This window comes from Xiphias gladius, chromosome 2 (genome assembly GCF_016859285.1).
Source record: "Xiphias gladius isolate SHS-SW01 ecotype Sanya breed wild chromosome 2, ASM1685928v1, whole genome shotgun sequence".
NCBI classification, from domain to species: Eukaryota; Metazoa; Chordata; class Actinopteri; order Istiophoriformes; family Xiphiidae; genus Xiphias; species Xiphias gladius.
Window position 1 is genome coordinate 18,498,451 of NC_053401.1, and position 18,389 is coordinate 18,516,839.

An 18,389-nucleotide genomic window follows, 5' to 3' on the forward strand; every position below is an offset into this window, starting at 1 on the left:
AATAGAAGCCTAATCGATATAAAAAACAAAAAATACTAAAAAATATCAAATTTTACATTCGCCTAGAAAGGACACAATGACAAGTAGAACGTAGCCTAAGACACCGGCACTCTTCTGCAAGCCCGAATTTCGACATTCCCGACCGTATGTGAAGGCAGCACAACACATCCACACCGTCCCAGCAGTCCACAGCACACACACCCGCTACCTGCCAGGCGGAATGGACGTGTCCTCCGGTTCTCCCAGCTTCATCCTCAGCCTTGCGGAGCCGCGGGAGAAGCCAGGGCCGACATGACAGCACCGGGGCGGGAAAAGAAAGTCCGCCAGCAGCCGCGGGTAACCGCACGGCCGGAGGCGGTGTGGGCTGCTGGTCGCTACGCCGTGCTGGCCGCCCTGTGTGCCCTGTGCTACAGCAACTCTCTCCGCGGGGAGTTGGTACACGACGATGTGTGGGCTATCATCAACAACCCGGACGTCCGACCGGGCTCCAGCCTTAGAAACATCTTCAGCAACGACTTCTGGGGCAAGAGGATGGCGGACAATACGAGCCACAAGTCCTACAGACCGCTGTGCATCCTCACCTTCAAGTAAGTTCTCCATGCTTTCTCAACTCTGCTTTTTTCACCTCACCAGGAGACTCTGAAGTGAACACGTTCTGCTAGTTTAACCGCACTGTTATTAGTAACCCGAGGTGAGAATCCAGTTGTTGACAGTCGCGTGAAAACTGTATAAACACGCAATTGAGGCTGACGTCATACAGCTGTTGCAGCCGCACAGCCAACTTTAGACTGATTCAAGCTAAACATTTCCTACTATTACACCTTATTGGATTATTATAGCGTCGTCCTATGAGATAGAAAGTACCATCAAATGTGTTATTTTCACTATAAACTCACCACAGACGTACTGAAACTCAGTATGATAGGAATATCATAGCGATTCCGCCATACTTGCTTTCCATTCTGTTCTTGTTCATGTCTCTGTTCCCATTATAAATATTTATATTATGAGTTAGATCAAGGAGAGCAGCTTGGCTGGCCAACTGCACATCGAACCTGTCCCAGCACATCAGAGCCGTCCTGCCCAGTTTGTTGCAAATTCAGGTTTAGGGATTGAAGGAATTCAAATGACACTGAGCCAGAAATACACACAGAGAAGAGGTTTATGTGGAACTTGTTGCTCAGCTTTCTAGGATTTTCAGATTCATGGCAAGGGAGTTGGATGTGTGCAGCATGGGTTAAGATATAAAGAGGTGATTTTAAAGTTGTGGAAACATTGGTTAAGGATGGGAAAACATGGGCTGTTATACAGCACACTGTGCTCCAGGAGGCCAAGTTGGCTGTGCTCAATTTGGGGCTGGATTGTGTTGGAGGAACCAGGCGAGCATCCAGAACAGGGTGGGATTGTGTTAAAAATGATACTGTGTTGCAGTGATTGCATGAGAAAAAGAGGGCAGCCCAAACAGTGTTCCTAAATGAGGGAAATGTCCAAACTGAGACTTGATGATGCGAAAATGGGCTTGTGTGAGCCAAAAAAGTCTGTTGCTCCAAGATTCAGTTCTCTTTTTTCTTTTAATTGAGGATACAGTTTTAGAGTGTAATGCCTTACACAAAAGTCTCAGATAGGTTTAGATATCAACAGACAATAAAGTGGTGGTGTCCATAATTATGGTCCTGAATCAGACATACAGAACCTTTAGCAGGGAAGATCTATACACTTCTGCCAAGCCATTCAACGAGTCTGGGTGGCAGAAGCCTTTGTTTTGGAGCATATTTCAACTAGAAATATTTTTTAAAAATGTACATACTGTAGCCTTAAATACAGTTTTTTGGACTAATGTTACTATTAATTTAGGGTTTTCATCATCAGTTATATGCATTCAGTCATGGCAGGCTGCCAACTCAGTCTTTGCTGCCACCTTGGCCTTGTGTGTATCAGTAACACGATGGCTCCTTTACATGATGTACTGACCCACGTAGAGAGATATAACATGACACTATCTCACATTTTAAATCATAGGTACATTATAACTGCGTAAGAACATACTATAATACTGTATATCATAATGCATTGGAATTCAAGTCTGAGGTGATGGGGCCGCTGTAAGTGAAGCTTTGCAAAATTTACCTGTTTTTGATTTTCAGCAGAAGTATGTTCTAGACCTTTAATAAGTTATGATGCTTCACTATTAGTAATGGTAATGATTAAATGCAAGTACTCTTAAAAACCACACACATACTGTGGGTAAGAAAATAAGTGAGCAGGCTATTATATGAAAAATTCCAGTCAAATCACACATGATGATAATATTCAGCTCAAGGTTATACACATCAGATGCATGTTAGCTTGTATATGGAAATGTTACATACATTGATGCCCCTGACCTTAAAGGAGCACTCCACTGATTTTACACATGGAAATAAATTGAGTCATCATGAGGAGTAATATCTTGTGAAAACTGTTATGTGCTGTATTTTGTGGCTGTGGAAGAATTCTGTCAAGTGTGGTTAAGGCTCTTGAAAAAAAAAAGTAGTACAGTTTGTAGCACAATGTACAGTTTTTTTAACAGAAATTCTATGTTACAATCTAGGGATGGTGAGTTTGAAAGACGTGGCTGTTAGGCAGGGTCTAACAAAAAATGACTAAAACTCAGAATATCTCAGCATTTTTAAAGTACTTCCAAGTTTATGTCAGTGCCCTACTAAATTGCTGGAATTAGTTTTGAATTGGAATTGTATTAATAGATTATATTCTGACATCAGAGTGATCTCTAGTGCTGAGTGTCTCACTTTAAAATTGAGGACATGAGGACAATATTTTAAAATAAAAGAAAAAAAATGAAACATACCCATAACTTTCTCAAAATCTTTGAAGGAGCATACATGCTACTCTTGAGTACGTATACAAATAAATATACAAATGTAGGAAACACAAAGTAAATACTCAAATTCACATGATATTGCATTTTACTGTGTCAGGGTCATGGGCTTGTAATGTTTATTGTGATCAGTTTTCTACTTTGTCCTGCTTGGACTGTCCACTACATTAATAAACATGTGACTCAAACACAATCTGTTATTTTTAGCCATGCTTGTGGCGCGGTTCTACAGATGGCAGTGTTGGTTGGTCGGTCCACCCCCTTTGGTCCTAACTGAAATATCTCAACAATTAAACTTATGGATTGCCATAAAACTGCACAGACTTTCTTGGTCACCAGAAAATAAATCCTACTAATTTTGGTAATCCCCAGACTTTTTCTCTAGTGCCACAAGAGGTTTATATTTCTGGTTCAGAAGGAAATATCTCAGCAACAGCTTATCTGCAGGTCTCGCAAAGGTTTAAAAAACACTGTATTCAGTTACCACAACAAAAAGGCCTGTGAAGGTATTAAAAAGTCTTAAATTTCATTTATAAAGGTCTTGAATATTTTTTCTTACCTGTTGTAGACAATAACATTAGTTATAACTTTTGGCTGTGTGTCAAACAAATTAATTATATATTTTTTAAAGTTTAATCCATCCATCAATGTTCTGCTGTTTATCTGGGTCCAGGCATGGATGCATTATGAGACAATGGCCCCCTGGCAATACACAAGTAAAAGGCCCCCACCCCTACTATATATGACCCCCAGACTGAAAGAGGTTGCATCTCTTTGTGGTTGCTTGCTTCTCTTTGTGGTCATTTTGTATCTCTCTATGGTGGTTTTGGGTCTCTTTGGGATAGTTTTGCCTGTCTTTGTAGTCTTTTAACTACAGAGAGCATCTGCTCTCTGACTTCTGAGCCTGTGGCCTATAGACCTGTTCAGTAATCCATACATGGGTCCAGGTTACTGTAATTGGTTAATTATGTTACTTGGAATGATTGTTATTTGGGAAGTAGAGACAAAAATGTGATATAAATGTTAATAAATTCATCTACTTAATAAATAGTTTTGGCCTTACTATTTGTTTTCTGTGATATTTGACTGGTATGAATGATGGTTAAAATAGGTATTCAATTACATTCTATATGGTATTAAAAAGATCTTTAAAAGATTTTGATTTATTGGGTGACTACTGCAGAAACCCTGAACAACCATTAGCTGGATTGCTATTTGGTACAGGCATACAAGGTCCCTGACTTTGGTTATCCTCTAACTTTTCTTCTAATAGCACCAGCAGCTCAGTATTTTTACTTATTCAAAGAAATATCTCAGCATCTATATGATGGATTGACAGCACATTTTGTGCAGACATTCATGGTCCCCTGATGATGTATTCGTTTTGGTTTTTAGTAATATATCGTGACAATGATTGGATGGATTACTGTAAAATCTTTATTACAGACATTCATGGTTCCCAGTAGGGGTTGATCTTTGCATTGCGCCTTTTCTCAGTAAGCATGTACATCTGCACTACATGTTACGTGTCTGCAGTGGTTCCTTTTTGTAAGTGGTTCAGTTAGAGCTGCATCACATTAAAATGTCTGCTTTTTGGAAATCGAGTTATTACAATGTTCACAAAAAGGTTATTTTAAGTTAAAAAAGTAACAGATGATAGCTGCTATATGAGCCACTTTGATGACAGTCTCATAAACTGTGACGTTAATAGTTACAGTCTATGTGGATCTGCTGCAGTTTATGGGACTGTTGTGACTCAGCACGGTTAGCTGACTCTGGCATCTACGAGAGGGACAGACTGAAAAAAAAAACTCTGCAGACTGATCTGAGCTCTGTTCGTGTTTGTTGAAGAGATATTATCTCAACTTAGTGTGCGCAGTACCAGGCATGGAGTAACTTGCCTAACTTTCTCTCGAACTAACTTTCTTGGATTAATATCAACTCTAATAATAATAAAACAAGGCTGGATTCAAATTCTACTGCAACAGTATCAAATAAGGTTTGACAACAACAGATCGCTCCTTGGATCATATCTTAACTTTCCAAACACTGCAGAAACTGCCTGAGACATAAGCTCCCCGATTGAAACAAACACTGCCCATTTTTTGAGAGAATCACTGCTGGACCTCCAAATCAGGTAAATGAGAGACAATCATATTTAATGGAATTCAACAGGCAGACCATGAAAATCCAAAGGAACTACTTAAAACCTCAATGAAGAACAAACTTCACATCCTAAAAGAGACCTTAAACAACATTACCTTCACCCGAGTCCACCAGATTGGATAAAAGAGAACATAAGGTAATGCACTCCAAACTTCAGCAGCACCCATCAGACCGAGGCACATCGTTGCCAAGCTTCAGCAGCATCCATTGGACCTAGGTTAGTCGAGGCCCATCGTTGCTCAGTTTGAACATTTCAAGCACTGTGAATATGTCAGAAGTCTCAGGAGAGGGCTCAAAGGTAAACCTTTAGGCATAAACCAACAGTTCCCACCTCTGATTATGGAACGACGCAAAGTTCCCCTTCCTGTTTACCACAACATCTGAAAGAAGGGAAACCGAGTGAGACTGATTTCTTACAGACGCATAAACAAAAATGTATTTAAGGACCCAAATATCACCCTTGGCTAGAGTGACACTATGTTATACCAGTCCTTGGACTCAGTGACTGTCTGTGAACTGTGAGCTACTGAGAATAAAACTGACCACTCCCGTTTGAATACAGAGTTTGTGAGGGAAGAAGGTTGAGAAAATAAATCATGCATGTGTGTATGTGCACCGGTTAGCTGCGGCATTGGAACCGGTTGCCAGTTTTGATCCTGTAGCTGGCTGGTGCATATGTAGGTGACAGTATATGCTCCAATCAGCCATTGCATTGGAACTGGTTGCTGGTTTTGGTGTTGTGGCTGAGTGGTGCATGTGTGCATTTTGTATGTATATATACAGTTAGGTCCATAAGCATTTGGACAGTGACACATTTTTTTTTGTAAATTTTGCCTCAGCACCACGATAGACGACGACGATGATGGATTTGAAATTAAGCCATCAAGATGTGATCGAAGTGTCGACTTTCAGCTTTAATTCAAGAGATTGAACACAATGTTGCATTATCCGTTTAGGAATTAAAGCCATTTTTATACATAGTCCCTCCATTTTAAGAGGCTCAAAAGTAATTGGACAAACCAGCATAATTATAAATATAAGGATTATTTTTAATACTTGGATGAGAATCCTTTGCAGTCAATGAGTCATTTTCAGAGGCTCAAAAGTAATTGGACAATTGATCAGATTCATGGCTAGGTGTGACCTGTTCCCTCATTATTTCATTACACATTAAGCAGATAAAAGGTCTGGAGTTCATCCCAAGTGTGGAATTTGCATTTGGTAGCATTAGGCTGAAAAAAACAAATCAAAACAAGCCTATCAGACAGATGGCAGAAATTTTAAGGAGTGACCAATTCAACAATTTGGGACATTCTTAAAAAGAAGGAATGCACTGGCAAGGTCATCAACACCAAAAGTCCTGGAAGACCGAATGGAGACTGCTAGGTCTAACTTATTCAATATTTACGGAACATTTACTGAATATTTCTTCGGAGTTGGCTGCAAACTAATTGACTACATGTCAAAGAAGTTGTCATTGTGCCTGAAATTGTTAAAATTAATGACCAAAAAGTTGAGCATAAACCTTGCAAATAGCAGTTTGCATATCACAGGTCAAGAACCAACGGTAGGCTAACTTGTCTGTGTTAGGATGCTCCGACAACTTTGGTGTTTAACGCTAGAGGTTTCGAGTGTGAACATATCAGAACTGGCATATTTCAATATGTTATGCAGCAAGTACTAGCTTTTTATGTTTTATATGTTATACAATTCATTTAGGTTAATAAGGCTAGAGGCTAGCCAGGTAGAGTGCACTCAGGGCACTGTGGCCGATTTAGCTAATCTAGAGATAACGTACAGATTTTTCTTTTTCCCCTGTGACCAATCTATAGGTTGAAGGGTAGGTACAATTTCAGTTGACCAAGATTTTCTTTGGTTGACTACAGCCCTACTTGTGACAGACATAATGTGCCCCCAGCTGGAGTTTCATCAGCACGCTCTCCACTTAAGATAAATAAAACTGAAAGTCCTTGAGAGTAGGAACCCTGGTGTGTGTCTGGTCAGGTAGCATGATGGTTTGATCGTTTGATGATACTCAGTCTAATTGTCTAGCATTGTTATAACCTCTCAAGCAGCAGCTTGCCAGTCCTCCCTCTGGTAATACAGTTGTTGAAGAAGATATCGGCAGCTTAATGCTTCTCCTGAGAACGGGCAGTGTAGCTTTTGGATTTGCAGGAGCATCTGCTCTCATAAACGCACACAAACAGCACTTAATGATGAGTATGTGCTGGAGATGGCAGAGCAACAGTAATTGCCAGACTGTGGAGGAGAAGGTGATCTTTCAAGATTGACAGGCATTGCGTTATTGCTCATATGGGGAGAATGTTCAGTGCTTTGGGTTGTAGATTCCAGGGCTGTTTGGTTGTCAGCTTCTCCACACCACCTTAATTAACTTGTCATGTGAAGGATTCTGGTTCACATGGCAGACCTCCCTGATATACCATGGTGGGGAATGTCTGGTGAGATACACCCTCAGCACAAATGTTAACCCTTAGCTGCTGTTGTTCAAATCTTTCCTATGCCCTAAACAAGATGTTTTTGTGTCTAGACCCAGCCAAACAGCAATTGTAAAAGTTTTGAAGGGACTGACAAATTATGTCGTCCTACCAATAGGGGCGTCAGATCAGAAACCACCTCTATTTGTTTATCAAATTGGAAGTTACAGTGTATTTTGTTATTTAATTTGGAGGACTTGTAGGGTGATATTTTTTTTTTAACATAAACAAAGAGGATCTCTTCAATTAGCCTATTGAAGAACTTTGACTAGCATGTTTAGTGTGTGGGACATTTTAAAGTGTAAAAATAAATTGTGGGATGGAGACACCATTTCTAAAAGATCTTAGACATATTTTTGGCATTGCTGGACTTCAATTTATTGTTACTTATTGGCCAAAATACACAGATATAATATATTTCTGATAAGCTAGTGTAGGTTGATAAATTGACCATGTCGATTTTTTGGTCAGGCTCTACCAAAAATGAGTGTTTTTTAACTTTTCAGAGCCAACATTTCAAGCCTATGTGGTGAGAATTTGATACTTAGATTTGAAGAAGGTCCAAAGTAGTGATTCAGTCGTTTTTGAATTGATATCAGAACCAGGCTTTATTCACATTTACATGGTTATAAGGAGTTTGTTTTGTTGCAGGTGTCAGTACAGCAAAATAAAAAAATATGAAAACAGAATAAGATGAGGTCCCTTGAGATTAATGTTGCAAGTGTGTAATAGAAAAAATATGAACACGTATGAACACATATTTTAATTTACAAATATACAAAAATACAAAAACAAAAATTTGAAAGTGAGTTTTCATTTGGAGACACCCTAGACAAAACTGAGGCAACTGCTTCCCCCAACTCGCCCCAGCCTCTCTCCAATAGCGTTATTCTGTTACCATCTCAACTATATCTTAAAGATTACCATATGTGAATGTTTACACAGTGGTATGAGCCTATATTGCCTTTGTAATGTGTGGTGCAAATTTTAATGAGGCTTTGGATGCCTTCAGCTTCACCTTGTCTCCACCACTCTCCTTTATACTTGAAATGTTTCTGGTGTCCATTTGTGGCACATGTAGCATACTATCATTAGTTTGCACAAATCACACATTGAGGCTGTGGACAGTCAGTCACTTCAGCCAGTCAGCCCAGCTTGAGTTACTGTTCATCATATTACCAGTGTTTTGGTTTAACTCCTGTAGATTCAGGCTGCAATGCTCTTGTGTTCAGACAGAATGCAATGCAAATTTAAGAGGTGGTGCAATTGAATACATAGTCAACGAAAAGACATGATTAGATGCAAACTCTTTAAGATGCATCCCAGGGAGTTGCTGATGTTTCAACTTGAACAAAAAATTTGCACTTATCCCAGGGATTTATGTAATCAACATCACAGACATACAGAGACAAGAGGAAAAAAGTAGAGACTGGAGGGAAATTGCAGAAAGAGTAAGACTCAGTCAGAAACAAAAACAGAGGCACATACTGTCCAGTGGTCAAATTTGTTAAGGTGATACAATGAGACAATCTCCGCTTTGCTTTCTGTTTGAACACACCAAAATCATTTTGCTACTTCAAGCACCATAATTGTCTCCATGACGTGTACCTGTGTATCACAGTCACTGCTGCAGCTCTAAAGGCTGACTGTGTTGATAAGTGGGCCAAGTTAGTGGGCCAAAGTGTACTAACTGATGCTAATTTGTAGTTGTTTTCAGAGCACCAGCATGTACCTTACTCTTACACCTCATGCGGTATCTTTTCCTTTTTGCCTCTCCCTCTGTGCCTGCATTTCAACTCTCCCATGCCCCACTGGAGAGGCTTGTCTCACATTTTGAAAAACTGTGTTAAATGTACATAGAATGCAAAGATACCAGGAATGTTGACGGTGTGGCGTAATAAGTAACAAGGAAGTGGGCAAAGCAACAGAGCGCTGTAGTTGGATGTACTGTTGAAATGCTTCCAGATCCACACTCTTGCCAGTCATGATGTTTCAGCTTGTCTGGTCTGAAACTCATTCAAGTTAGCAAGCTGGTAACATTTCAAACATGGATTCACTTTGTTTTCTTACTCAGCCTGGACAGCTCTGGCTTACTTGTACTCTGCATGAAATGAATCAGAGGTGATTATCATTTGAGGAGAGCCTTTTTATGAATACAGAGGAACAGATGGGCGCACCCATCCAAAACCGGTGTCCTGGGGGTCACTTGTATGTGTTTTTGTCTGCTTTACACATGGGCAAGAACTCACCCCACATCCTGATGCACAAGCACACACATACACACACACCCCTGTGTTGAACGTATGGGGAATGTGCAGGTAATCCATTATTGTCTTTTCTGTGCCAGTGAACACTGCAGGGCTTTTAGTATGTTATCAAGGTGAAGGACACGCACAGAAAGAGTTAATACACACACACAATGCAGCCTCGAGGCCCTTTTTATAGCTGGGCCCCGGTGTGCACCACAAACTGAGCAGTGATTGCCGTGAGAAAACAAGGGAGAAATAGAGAGAGAAAGAAAGAAAGAAATGGGGGGAGAGAGAGATAGCAAGAGGCTATGTGATTAAAATAGTAACACAAGGATAGACGACACAAGACAGGCAAGGAAGAAGTGATGACAGATGCTTTTCTGCTAAATGAGGAGGGAAGGAGGAGGAAGAGATGGACAGAGGAAATAATAGAAAGAGACAAGAGCAGGAGATGAAGAATGAAAATTAAGAAATTATGAAGAAGTTAAGAAAGTGATGGATGACACTCTTTGAGTTTGAAAAGCTGATTCAGATAAAGTGAGAGCTTAATTTCGCAAATTCTGTTTATCTGTTCCATAAAAAATGTTTAAGTATCCTGTCAGGGACTTCCTGTCATTTTGCAAGCCATGACATTTACTTATCTGCTATCTTTTATTTCAGAAAGACTTTTTTCTTTATCACATTCACAGCTTATCTACAGCATTTTCACCCTGTTTTAGTCATCTTCCCCTCTTGCCTAGTGTTTTATTCAACCTATTTTACTTTGCAGGGATTTGGTAAGGCAAATTACCATAGCTGTTAACCGCTGCAATGTTCTCTGGAATAATTAACAGTCTATTTTAGTATTCTCACAACCTTCCTTCGGGTTATGGCCCAGTCTCCAGCATACAGCTGGAGAATATATCAGAGTAAAAGACAGAGAGTCATCATGGTGCTGCTGCTACATGGTCACTAACCAGGAGAGGCACAGAGAGCTCAATTATTACTCCTTCACCTTTCCAGCCCAACTGTCACAGAGGACACTGTGTCTGTCCCACAGTTCATCAAACAGGAGAGAAATATTTCTCAACAACATAGGGTCAGATTGCCATGAACTTTGGCCTTTCCTTCAGTGCTTCTGTCTCTAGTTTCAATCCATCCATCCACCCATCTATCCATCCATTTATCCATCCATTTTTGTTCACTTTTCCAGGTTTGCCTTGTGGTAGCAGCAGGCTAAACAAGGTAGCCCAGACGCCCTTCTTGCCAGCCATGTCATCCAGTTTTTTCTGGTGCATACCACAAAGTCCCTGTTAAAGCCACAAGCGAAAACGCAGTGATTGTACAATACAGTTGCTCTTTATACTACAAGGGTCGATGGAGTTTTGACCCCTCTAGACTTTTTTTCTCTTCTCCATGCAACTTGGAAGTAGGTGAAGTTTTGCCAGAAATCACTGCTATACCAAGAAGTTCCCAGGCCACATGGGACTTGCAATACCTCCAGCATTTTCTGGGCTTGCACCTTAGTCTCCTGCCACCTGGACTTTTGCAGAAAACTTCTAAAAGGAGGCATCCATGAGCATCCTTATCCGATGCCTGCTTCAACTGGCTCCTTTTGCCTCGAAAGAGCAGTGGTATAACTTTAAGCTCCGTGGGTGAGCATAGCCACCCTGCAATGGAAACTCATTTCGACTGTTTGTGTCCGCATTATTATTCTTTCAGTCATTACCCAAAGCTCAGGGGAGGTGGGGATTGGACCCACTGTCCTGTAAGGGCCTCACCACCGTCTTCACCATGACAGTCCAAAACAATGCCCGTATTACTGTTGATGCTGTACCAATCATGCTCACACCCGAACAAGACCCCATGATAATTAAACCTCTTTACTTGGGGCAGCAGCTCACTCCCAACCCAGAGTGAACAAACCACAGATATCCTCAGAATTTGAGGTGCATCGCAAGTGTTTCACACCATCCCTTTGTGTGTTGGAAACATTATAAACACTTGGTGTTAATATTTAATGTGCTGATTGCCATGAAATTTAGGATGCCCATTCATGCATGCCAGAGGAAGAACTCTTCCAAGTTTGGCTCTTACTGAACATTTCTGTAATGTCCACTTAAGAACACATCACTGTTTTTCATGGATGTAGCGAGGTAACTAGCTAATATTATAAGAAGATCCCGCTGGTAAAGCACTGATTGATTTGTCTTATTAGTTGAACTCCTTTTTGTTTGGTCACTGCTTGAGCTTTTCTCTAGTGACACCTTCACTAAAATCAACTAATTTTGCATAATCAAAATATTTTAATGAAATGCCCAAGGTTACTGAAGAACGAAATTAAAAAATAACTTGCATTATAGTGAAAAAATAAAAACACAACCCCAGACACAATTATTGGCACCCTTAACTAATATTTGGTTGTAGAACCTTTGGCAACAATGTGAGCCTCTAAACGTTTCTTGAAGCTATCTAGAAGTTTCTTGCATCTGTTTGCTAGTAGTTTGTGCCACTTTTCCATCGTTTAAGCTTGCAGGAGTCCTTTTTGCAGTGGCAAATTTTGGCCGTCTCCAAAGTTTTTCAATGGGATTTAGGTCAGCACTCATTGCTTGCCAGTTTCAAACAGTCCATCTTCTCCTTTTCAAATATTCTTTTATGTCGTTGCACGTGTGCTTTGCGTCATTGTCCTGCTGAAAGACCCAGGACCCTTGCCTCAAACACAGTTTTCTGACACTGGGTAACACATTTCTCTCTAAAATGCTTGGGTAATCTTCTGATGTCATCTTTCCTTTGATACATTCAGTGTCTCCCATACCTGAGGCAGCAAAGCAGCCCCACAGCATGATAGAACCTCCACCATGTTTAACTGTAGGTAGGGTGTTCTTTTCCTTATGGGCTTCATTATGTCACCTATAAACAAACTGATATGCTGCAGTGTGCAGTGTATGGTACAGGCTGAAACCACCACTCCGGATTGCTCCAGGTCAGCCTGAAGCTCTTTAGATGTGCTAACAGTGTTTTAACAGTTTTATGACTCTGAAACTTCTTGATAACATTACGAACTGTTGAAACAGGGATTTCAAGATCTTTGGCAACTGCCTTGTGGCCTTTGGGATTGTTATGTTTTTTGATAATAGTATTTCTGATGCTCTCAGAAAGCTCTCCTGCCATTGAAAAAGAAACCCAAAACAATCAGCCCCTTTTTATAAAGTAAAACCATCTTTCATTGGTTAATTCAGGTCATGTGAACACTGAAAATTAAGCACAAGTGAGTCTTATCTGTTTTTTATTTTGTTTGAGGAACTAAATTAATCAATAAAATTGTCCCAATAATTGTGTCAAGCGTATATTTTATGTCTGTATTTTTTTATTTCACTATATAAAAGTATTTTTGTTGTTGTTCTTTATAATTAAGATAATAATTATACTAATTCTTAATAATATAATAATCAATATATAATAATTAAGGAGGACATAATGGAAGAGGCTGGATGCTCTGTTAAGTGGAGATACTCTCTTTTTTTGGAACATATGTTTATTTATTTTTTATTCTGGCTCACAATCGAACAGAAAACCATAGATACAGTACATTTGAGCAACATTTCACTACTAAAGGTGATGTGTTCATATATATGTGTATGTATATGTATATATGTATATATGTGTGTGTGTGTGTGTGTATGTATGTATATTTGTATATGTACATATGTACATACATATTTACAGTTAGGTGCATAAGTATTCGGACACCGACAATTTTCGTAATTTTGCCTCTGTACACCACCACAATGGATTTGAAATGAAGTCATCAAGATGTGATTGAAGTGTAGACTTCAATCTTTAATTCAAGGGGTTTAACAAAAATATTGCATTAACCGTTTAGAAATTACAGCTATTTTTATACATAGTCCCTCATTTTCAGAGGTTCAAAAGTAATTGGACAAACCAACACAATTATAAATGTGAGGATTATTTTAAATACTTGGATAAAGAATATTCCATTTCTTTGTCTTACGCTCTTGGGTTTCTTTCGCAGAATGTTTTGGGTCATTAGCCATCTGTAACATGAAGCTTCGTCCTGTCAGTTTTTCAGCATTTGGCTGAATCTGAGCAGATAGTAAAGCCCTATACACTTAAAAATTAATTCTGCTACTTCTGTGAGCAGTCACATCATCAATAAACACTAGTGACCCATTCCATTGACAACCATACATGCCCATGCCATAACCTCGCCTCCACCGTGTTTAACAGATGATGAGGTATGCTTTCGATCATGTGCCGTTCCTTTCCTTCTCCATACTCCTCTCTTCTAATCATTCTTGTACAAGATAATCTTGGTTTCACTTGCCCAGAGGAACTTATTCTAGATCTGGGCAGGCTTTTTTTAGATGTTTTCTGGCAGAGTCTAATCTGGCCTTTCTGTTCCTGATTGTTACAAATGGTTTGCACCTTGTGGTAAACACTCTGTATTTACATACATGAAGGCGTCTCTTGATTGTAGACTTCGAAAATGATATGCCTACCTCCTCAAGCTGGCTGGGTGTCGTGAAGGCTTTTTTTCACCAGGGAAAGAAAAGTGTGCAAAGTGCACATTATAGGCCAAATTTTAAACACATTTCCTGGTTTTAAAACTGTGGGTAAAGGATTTATTTTCCTTGCCAAATGCAAAACAACCAAACAACCAACACATGCATATTTAAAAGAAAAGTATTACTTTGATCACAGACAGGGCATAAAGTGAAAGTCTGCTCACTAATTCATCTGCACTGTTTGTGTTGACATGACATAATCCTGATATTTGCAGACAGCTGTTCACTGGTGTTCTCTCCCCAGCAGAGAAAGACTGAATTCAGTAGAATCCATAATCTGACACACAATGCTTCCACGGCACTCTTCTTTCCATCTCGTAGCTAGAGATAATACAGAAATACACAATATTGAAGTACAGTACAACAGTGCATTAAAATGACAAAAGGTACATGCACCTAACTGTATGTATATATATATGTATATGTATGTATCTGCATAGACACTTACGCATGCGTACACAAATACACACACACGTACACAAAAATCTCCCTCTCACCCCCCTCTCATGTGGGGTGGTGGTGTGTCTTCCTCAATCTCGGGTCCTCTACCAGAGGCCTGGGAGTTTGGGGGTTCTGCGCAGTATCTTAACTGTTCCTAGGACTGCGCTGTTCTGGACATAGACCTCATATGTTGGACCTGGAATCTGCCAATTTGTGGGTCACAGCCCCCAGTACTCCAGTTGCTGATGCTGCAGGCCTACCTCAGTATGAGTGAAAACCCAAATTCGTGAGTCATACTGGCTCGGACGTCGTCCGGGTCAACAAGGTCCACGTCAGGTGTTGGGGAACCAGGACACCCTGATGAGAATTGGGCTACTTGAACAAGACATAAATGGAGCAGGGCAGAGACTAAGGATCTGTTGGAATGTGTATATGTGTGTGTATATATGTATATGTTTATATATGAATATGTGTGTATATATGTATATTTGAATATATTTATATGTGTGTATATATTTATATGTGTGTACATGTGTGTGTATGTGTGTATATGTATACATTCATATATATGTGTGTATACATGTGTATATATATGGGTGTATATGTGTGTATATGCGTGTATATGTGTGTATATGTATATATATGTGTGTGTGTATATATGTATTATATATGTATGTGTGTATATATGTATTATATATGTGTGTGTGTATATGTATGTGTGTATATATGTATTATATATGTGTGTGTATATGTGTGTGTGTATATAAGTATATATATGTGTGTATATATGTCTGTGTATATGAATATGTGTGTGTTGATATGTATGTGTATATATGTATATATTATGTATGTATGCATATGTGTGTATGTGTGTGTTGATATGTATGTGTATATATGTATATATATGTTTATGTATGTATGTATATGTGTGTATGTGTGTATATATGTTTATGTATGTATGTATATGTGTGTATGTGTGTATATGTCTGTATGTGTGTATATAAGTATGTGTATATGTATATATATGTGTATGTATGTGTACATGTATATATATGTGTGTGTATATGGATATGTATGTCTGTATATATGTATGTGTATATGGATATGTATGTCTGTATATATGTATGTGTATATGGATATGTATGTGTGTATATATGTATGTATATATGTATACGTGTGTGTGTGTGTGTATGTATATGTGTGTGTGTGTGTGTGTGTATGTACGTATGTACGTATATGTATGTATATGCATGTATGTGTGTAAGTATGTATGTGTATATGGATATGTATGTGTGTAAGTATGTATGTGTATATGGATATGTATGTGTGTATATATGTATATGTATATACGTATATGTATGTGTATGTGTGTATGTATGTATGTACGTACGTGTATATATGTGTGTCTGTATGTATATGTGTATATATATTTACATTAACCATTATGCCACAACAGTAAAACCAGTAACAGATTTTAATGTTATGGCAGATGTGCAGGTCCATGCTCATTGTTATTCATGTTTGAGTGGTAGTAGTAGTTGTTACACAAGCCCATCACACAAAAGATGAGATTCCTCTAGCAGCTCGTATGTTTATCCATCGACAGCGACGCTTCTTGTCAAAATGTCCTTGAGCAGGACACTGAATAACGAGCTGCTCTCTGATTGGAAGTCTCTCTGAATAAGCACATCAGCTAAACGTCTCAAATCAGATATTTCAATACATCTGAAGCCTTCGCTTCGTGTATTGGCCGGGACCCCATCAGGCCCTTTGGGAAATTCACTTCACAACCCTTCACTTGTTCCACACTCGTCTCAGCATCAGCTATGGGGGAAGATCAGCACCGTCCAAGGTCAGGGTGAGATAATGGTGAAGATTAATGTTCTCTCTACAAGCTCAAGCAGGTTTTATCAGTCATCCTCATTGAATTATGAATTCAAGGAAAGTAGTGGAGGCCAGAGTCTCCTTCATCACATAATAGACTGGATGACGGCTCACAGAAGACTCCATTAGAACTAATTATAATCAGTGAAGAGGAGGTCAGATGTGATGTCATGTTCTGTTCAACCATCACTGTTTTGGTTTTGTTTCACTCAGGAAGTCTTGACCTAGAGGTGCACTTTACATCCAAAGAAACATTAAAACTCTTTTGCATACAGTTTTCCCCCCTTTTTTTTTTCAGTAGTGTTAAGGAAGGAATAATCATCTCATATCACTCTGTCTGACAGTATCAGATGCTGTTATTTCTTTATCATCTTGTTCCAACCATTTATTGAGGCTGTATACACTAAGTTAAATTTTCAGGTTTTTTTTGGGGGGAATATAATAGAAATGTTGTGCAACACGTTTGAAGTCATTGAAAACTATAGGATCTTTGCTAGAATGTAAAATTAAGTTTTAAAACAAAGTTTGACTGCAGAGCGTGAGTTTAATTAACAGGTTAATGCTTAAAATTCCATTGTTGGTCATTATTGGGGACTTTTGGTTTACTTGTGTTTATCCTCCATCATGATATGTGCATTGTGTTTTCATTTCTTTAGTTCATCAGGCACACCTTCCAATTGACCATTTGACCTGACCTTATGGGAAAGGGCCGCAGGGCATCTGGACCACATTACATTTAACTATTTATCATTATTTACAATAACGTACTTGATCTATTATTTATCAGTGATTGTTATATGATGTCCATTGACATTAAAATGAAATAAGGCTTTGTTCTTGGCCAGGGCTGGACATTGGCACTGATCTCCAGATTTTATTCGATTGTAGTTTCAATTCACAAAGTCTAGAATCAATTCAATTCAATTTGATTTTATTCTTAGTGATTCACTTACATCAGATAAATACCAATGGTGCTTAAAGCACTTCTCAGAATTTATCCTGGGAGCTTAAATTTGTTTTGCATTCAGCAAGTAAACAACACTGTTGTTTCCCTGAATATAAAAGTCTGTAAAGTGCACATTATGGGCTAAATTGTAAACACATTTCTCCGTAATAAAGCAGGATCAGGGAATTATTTTCCTCGGGAAATGCAAAATAGGGAGGGAATGGTTCACAAATTTTGCGGTTCGATGGTTCAGTTTTGGGGTCACGGTTTTCGGTTTGATCCCATACATTTTTGTTAAACATGCTTTTCATTTATTTGGCAAAAAAAGTTAACTGTTTGCCTTAACAAAATTCTGACTAAGAACTGAAGGTACATAAACACTTCTCCATTGTCAGATCTTGATTAAAAGAATAGGTTTTCAAATTAGTGCAAACAAGAAATGCTGTTGTTGCTTTTATATAAAACTGGCCACATTATAGACTAAGACCATCAACATAAAGTGCAGCCTAAACCAAACACACTATACACTGTTTCAAAACAGCACTGCTCTGTTCACTCTAATTTCATGTTCTTCTCCAAGAAGATGAGTTTATCCACATTCTTGGGTTTATAATGTATAATGGTTACAAACAGTAACTCATGGTTCACTGCTGCAGAGTCAAAAGATGAACGGCGCCTCTACTATACACGTTCAGAGGAAAATTAAAACCTATCTGGTTGAAAAACAGACTTTTAAGTTTGGACACTTAAATACGACGATTG

At 38.9% G+C, this 18,389-nt stretch overlaps 1 protein-coding gene across 1 annotated transcript in view; it reads left to right on the forward strand.

Moving 5' to 3' along the window:
• The first annotated feature begins 213 nt into the window (after nucleotides 1-213).
• The window catches only part of tmtc1 (transmembrane O-mannosyltransferase targeting cadherins 1), a 183,185-nt gene continuing 165,009 nt past the window's right edge, over nucleotides 214-18,389 (forward strand). The window contains exon 1 of the mRNA XM_040144424.1: nucleotides 214-587. Within this exon, the coding sequence (XP_040000358.1) occupies nucleotides 292-587 (296 nt within the window). The 5' untranslated portion in view covers nucleotides 214-291. The remainder of the gene's footprint in view (nucleotides 588-18,389) is intronic.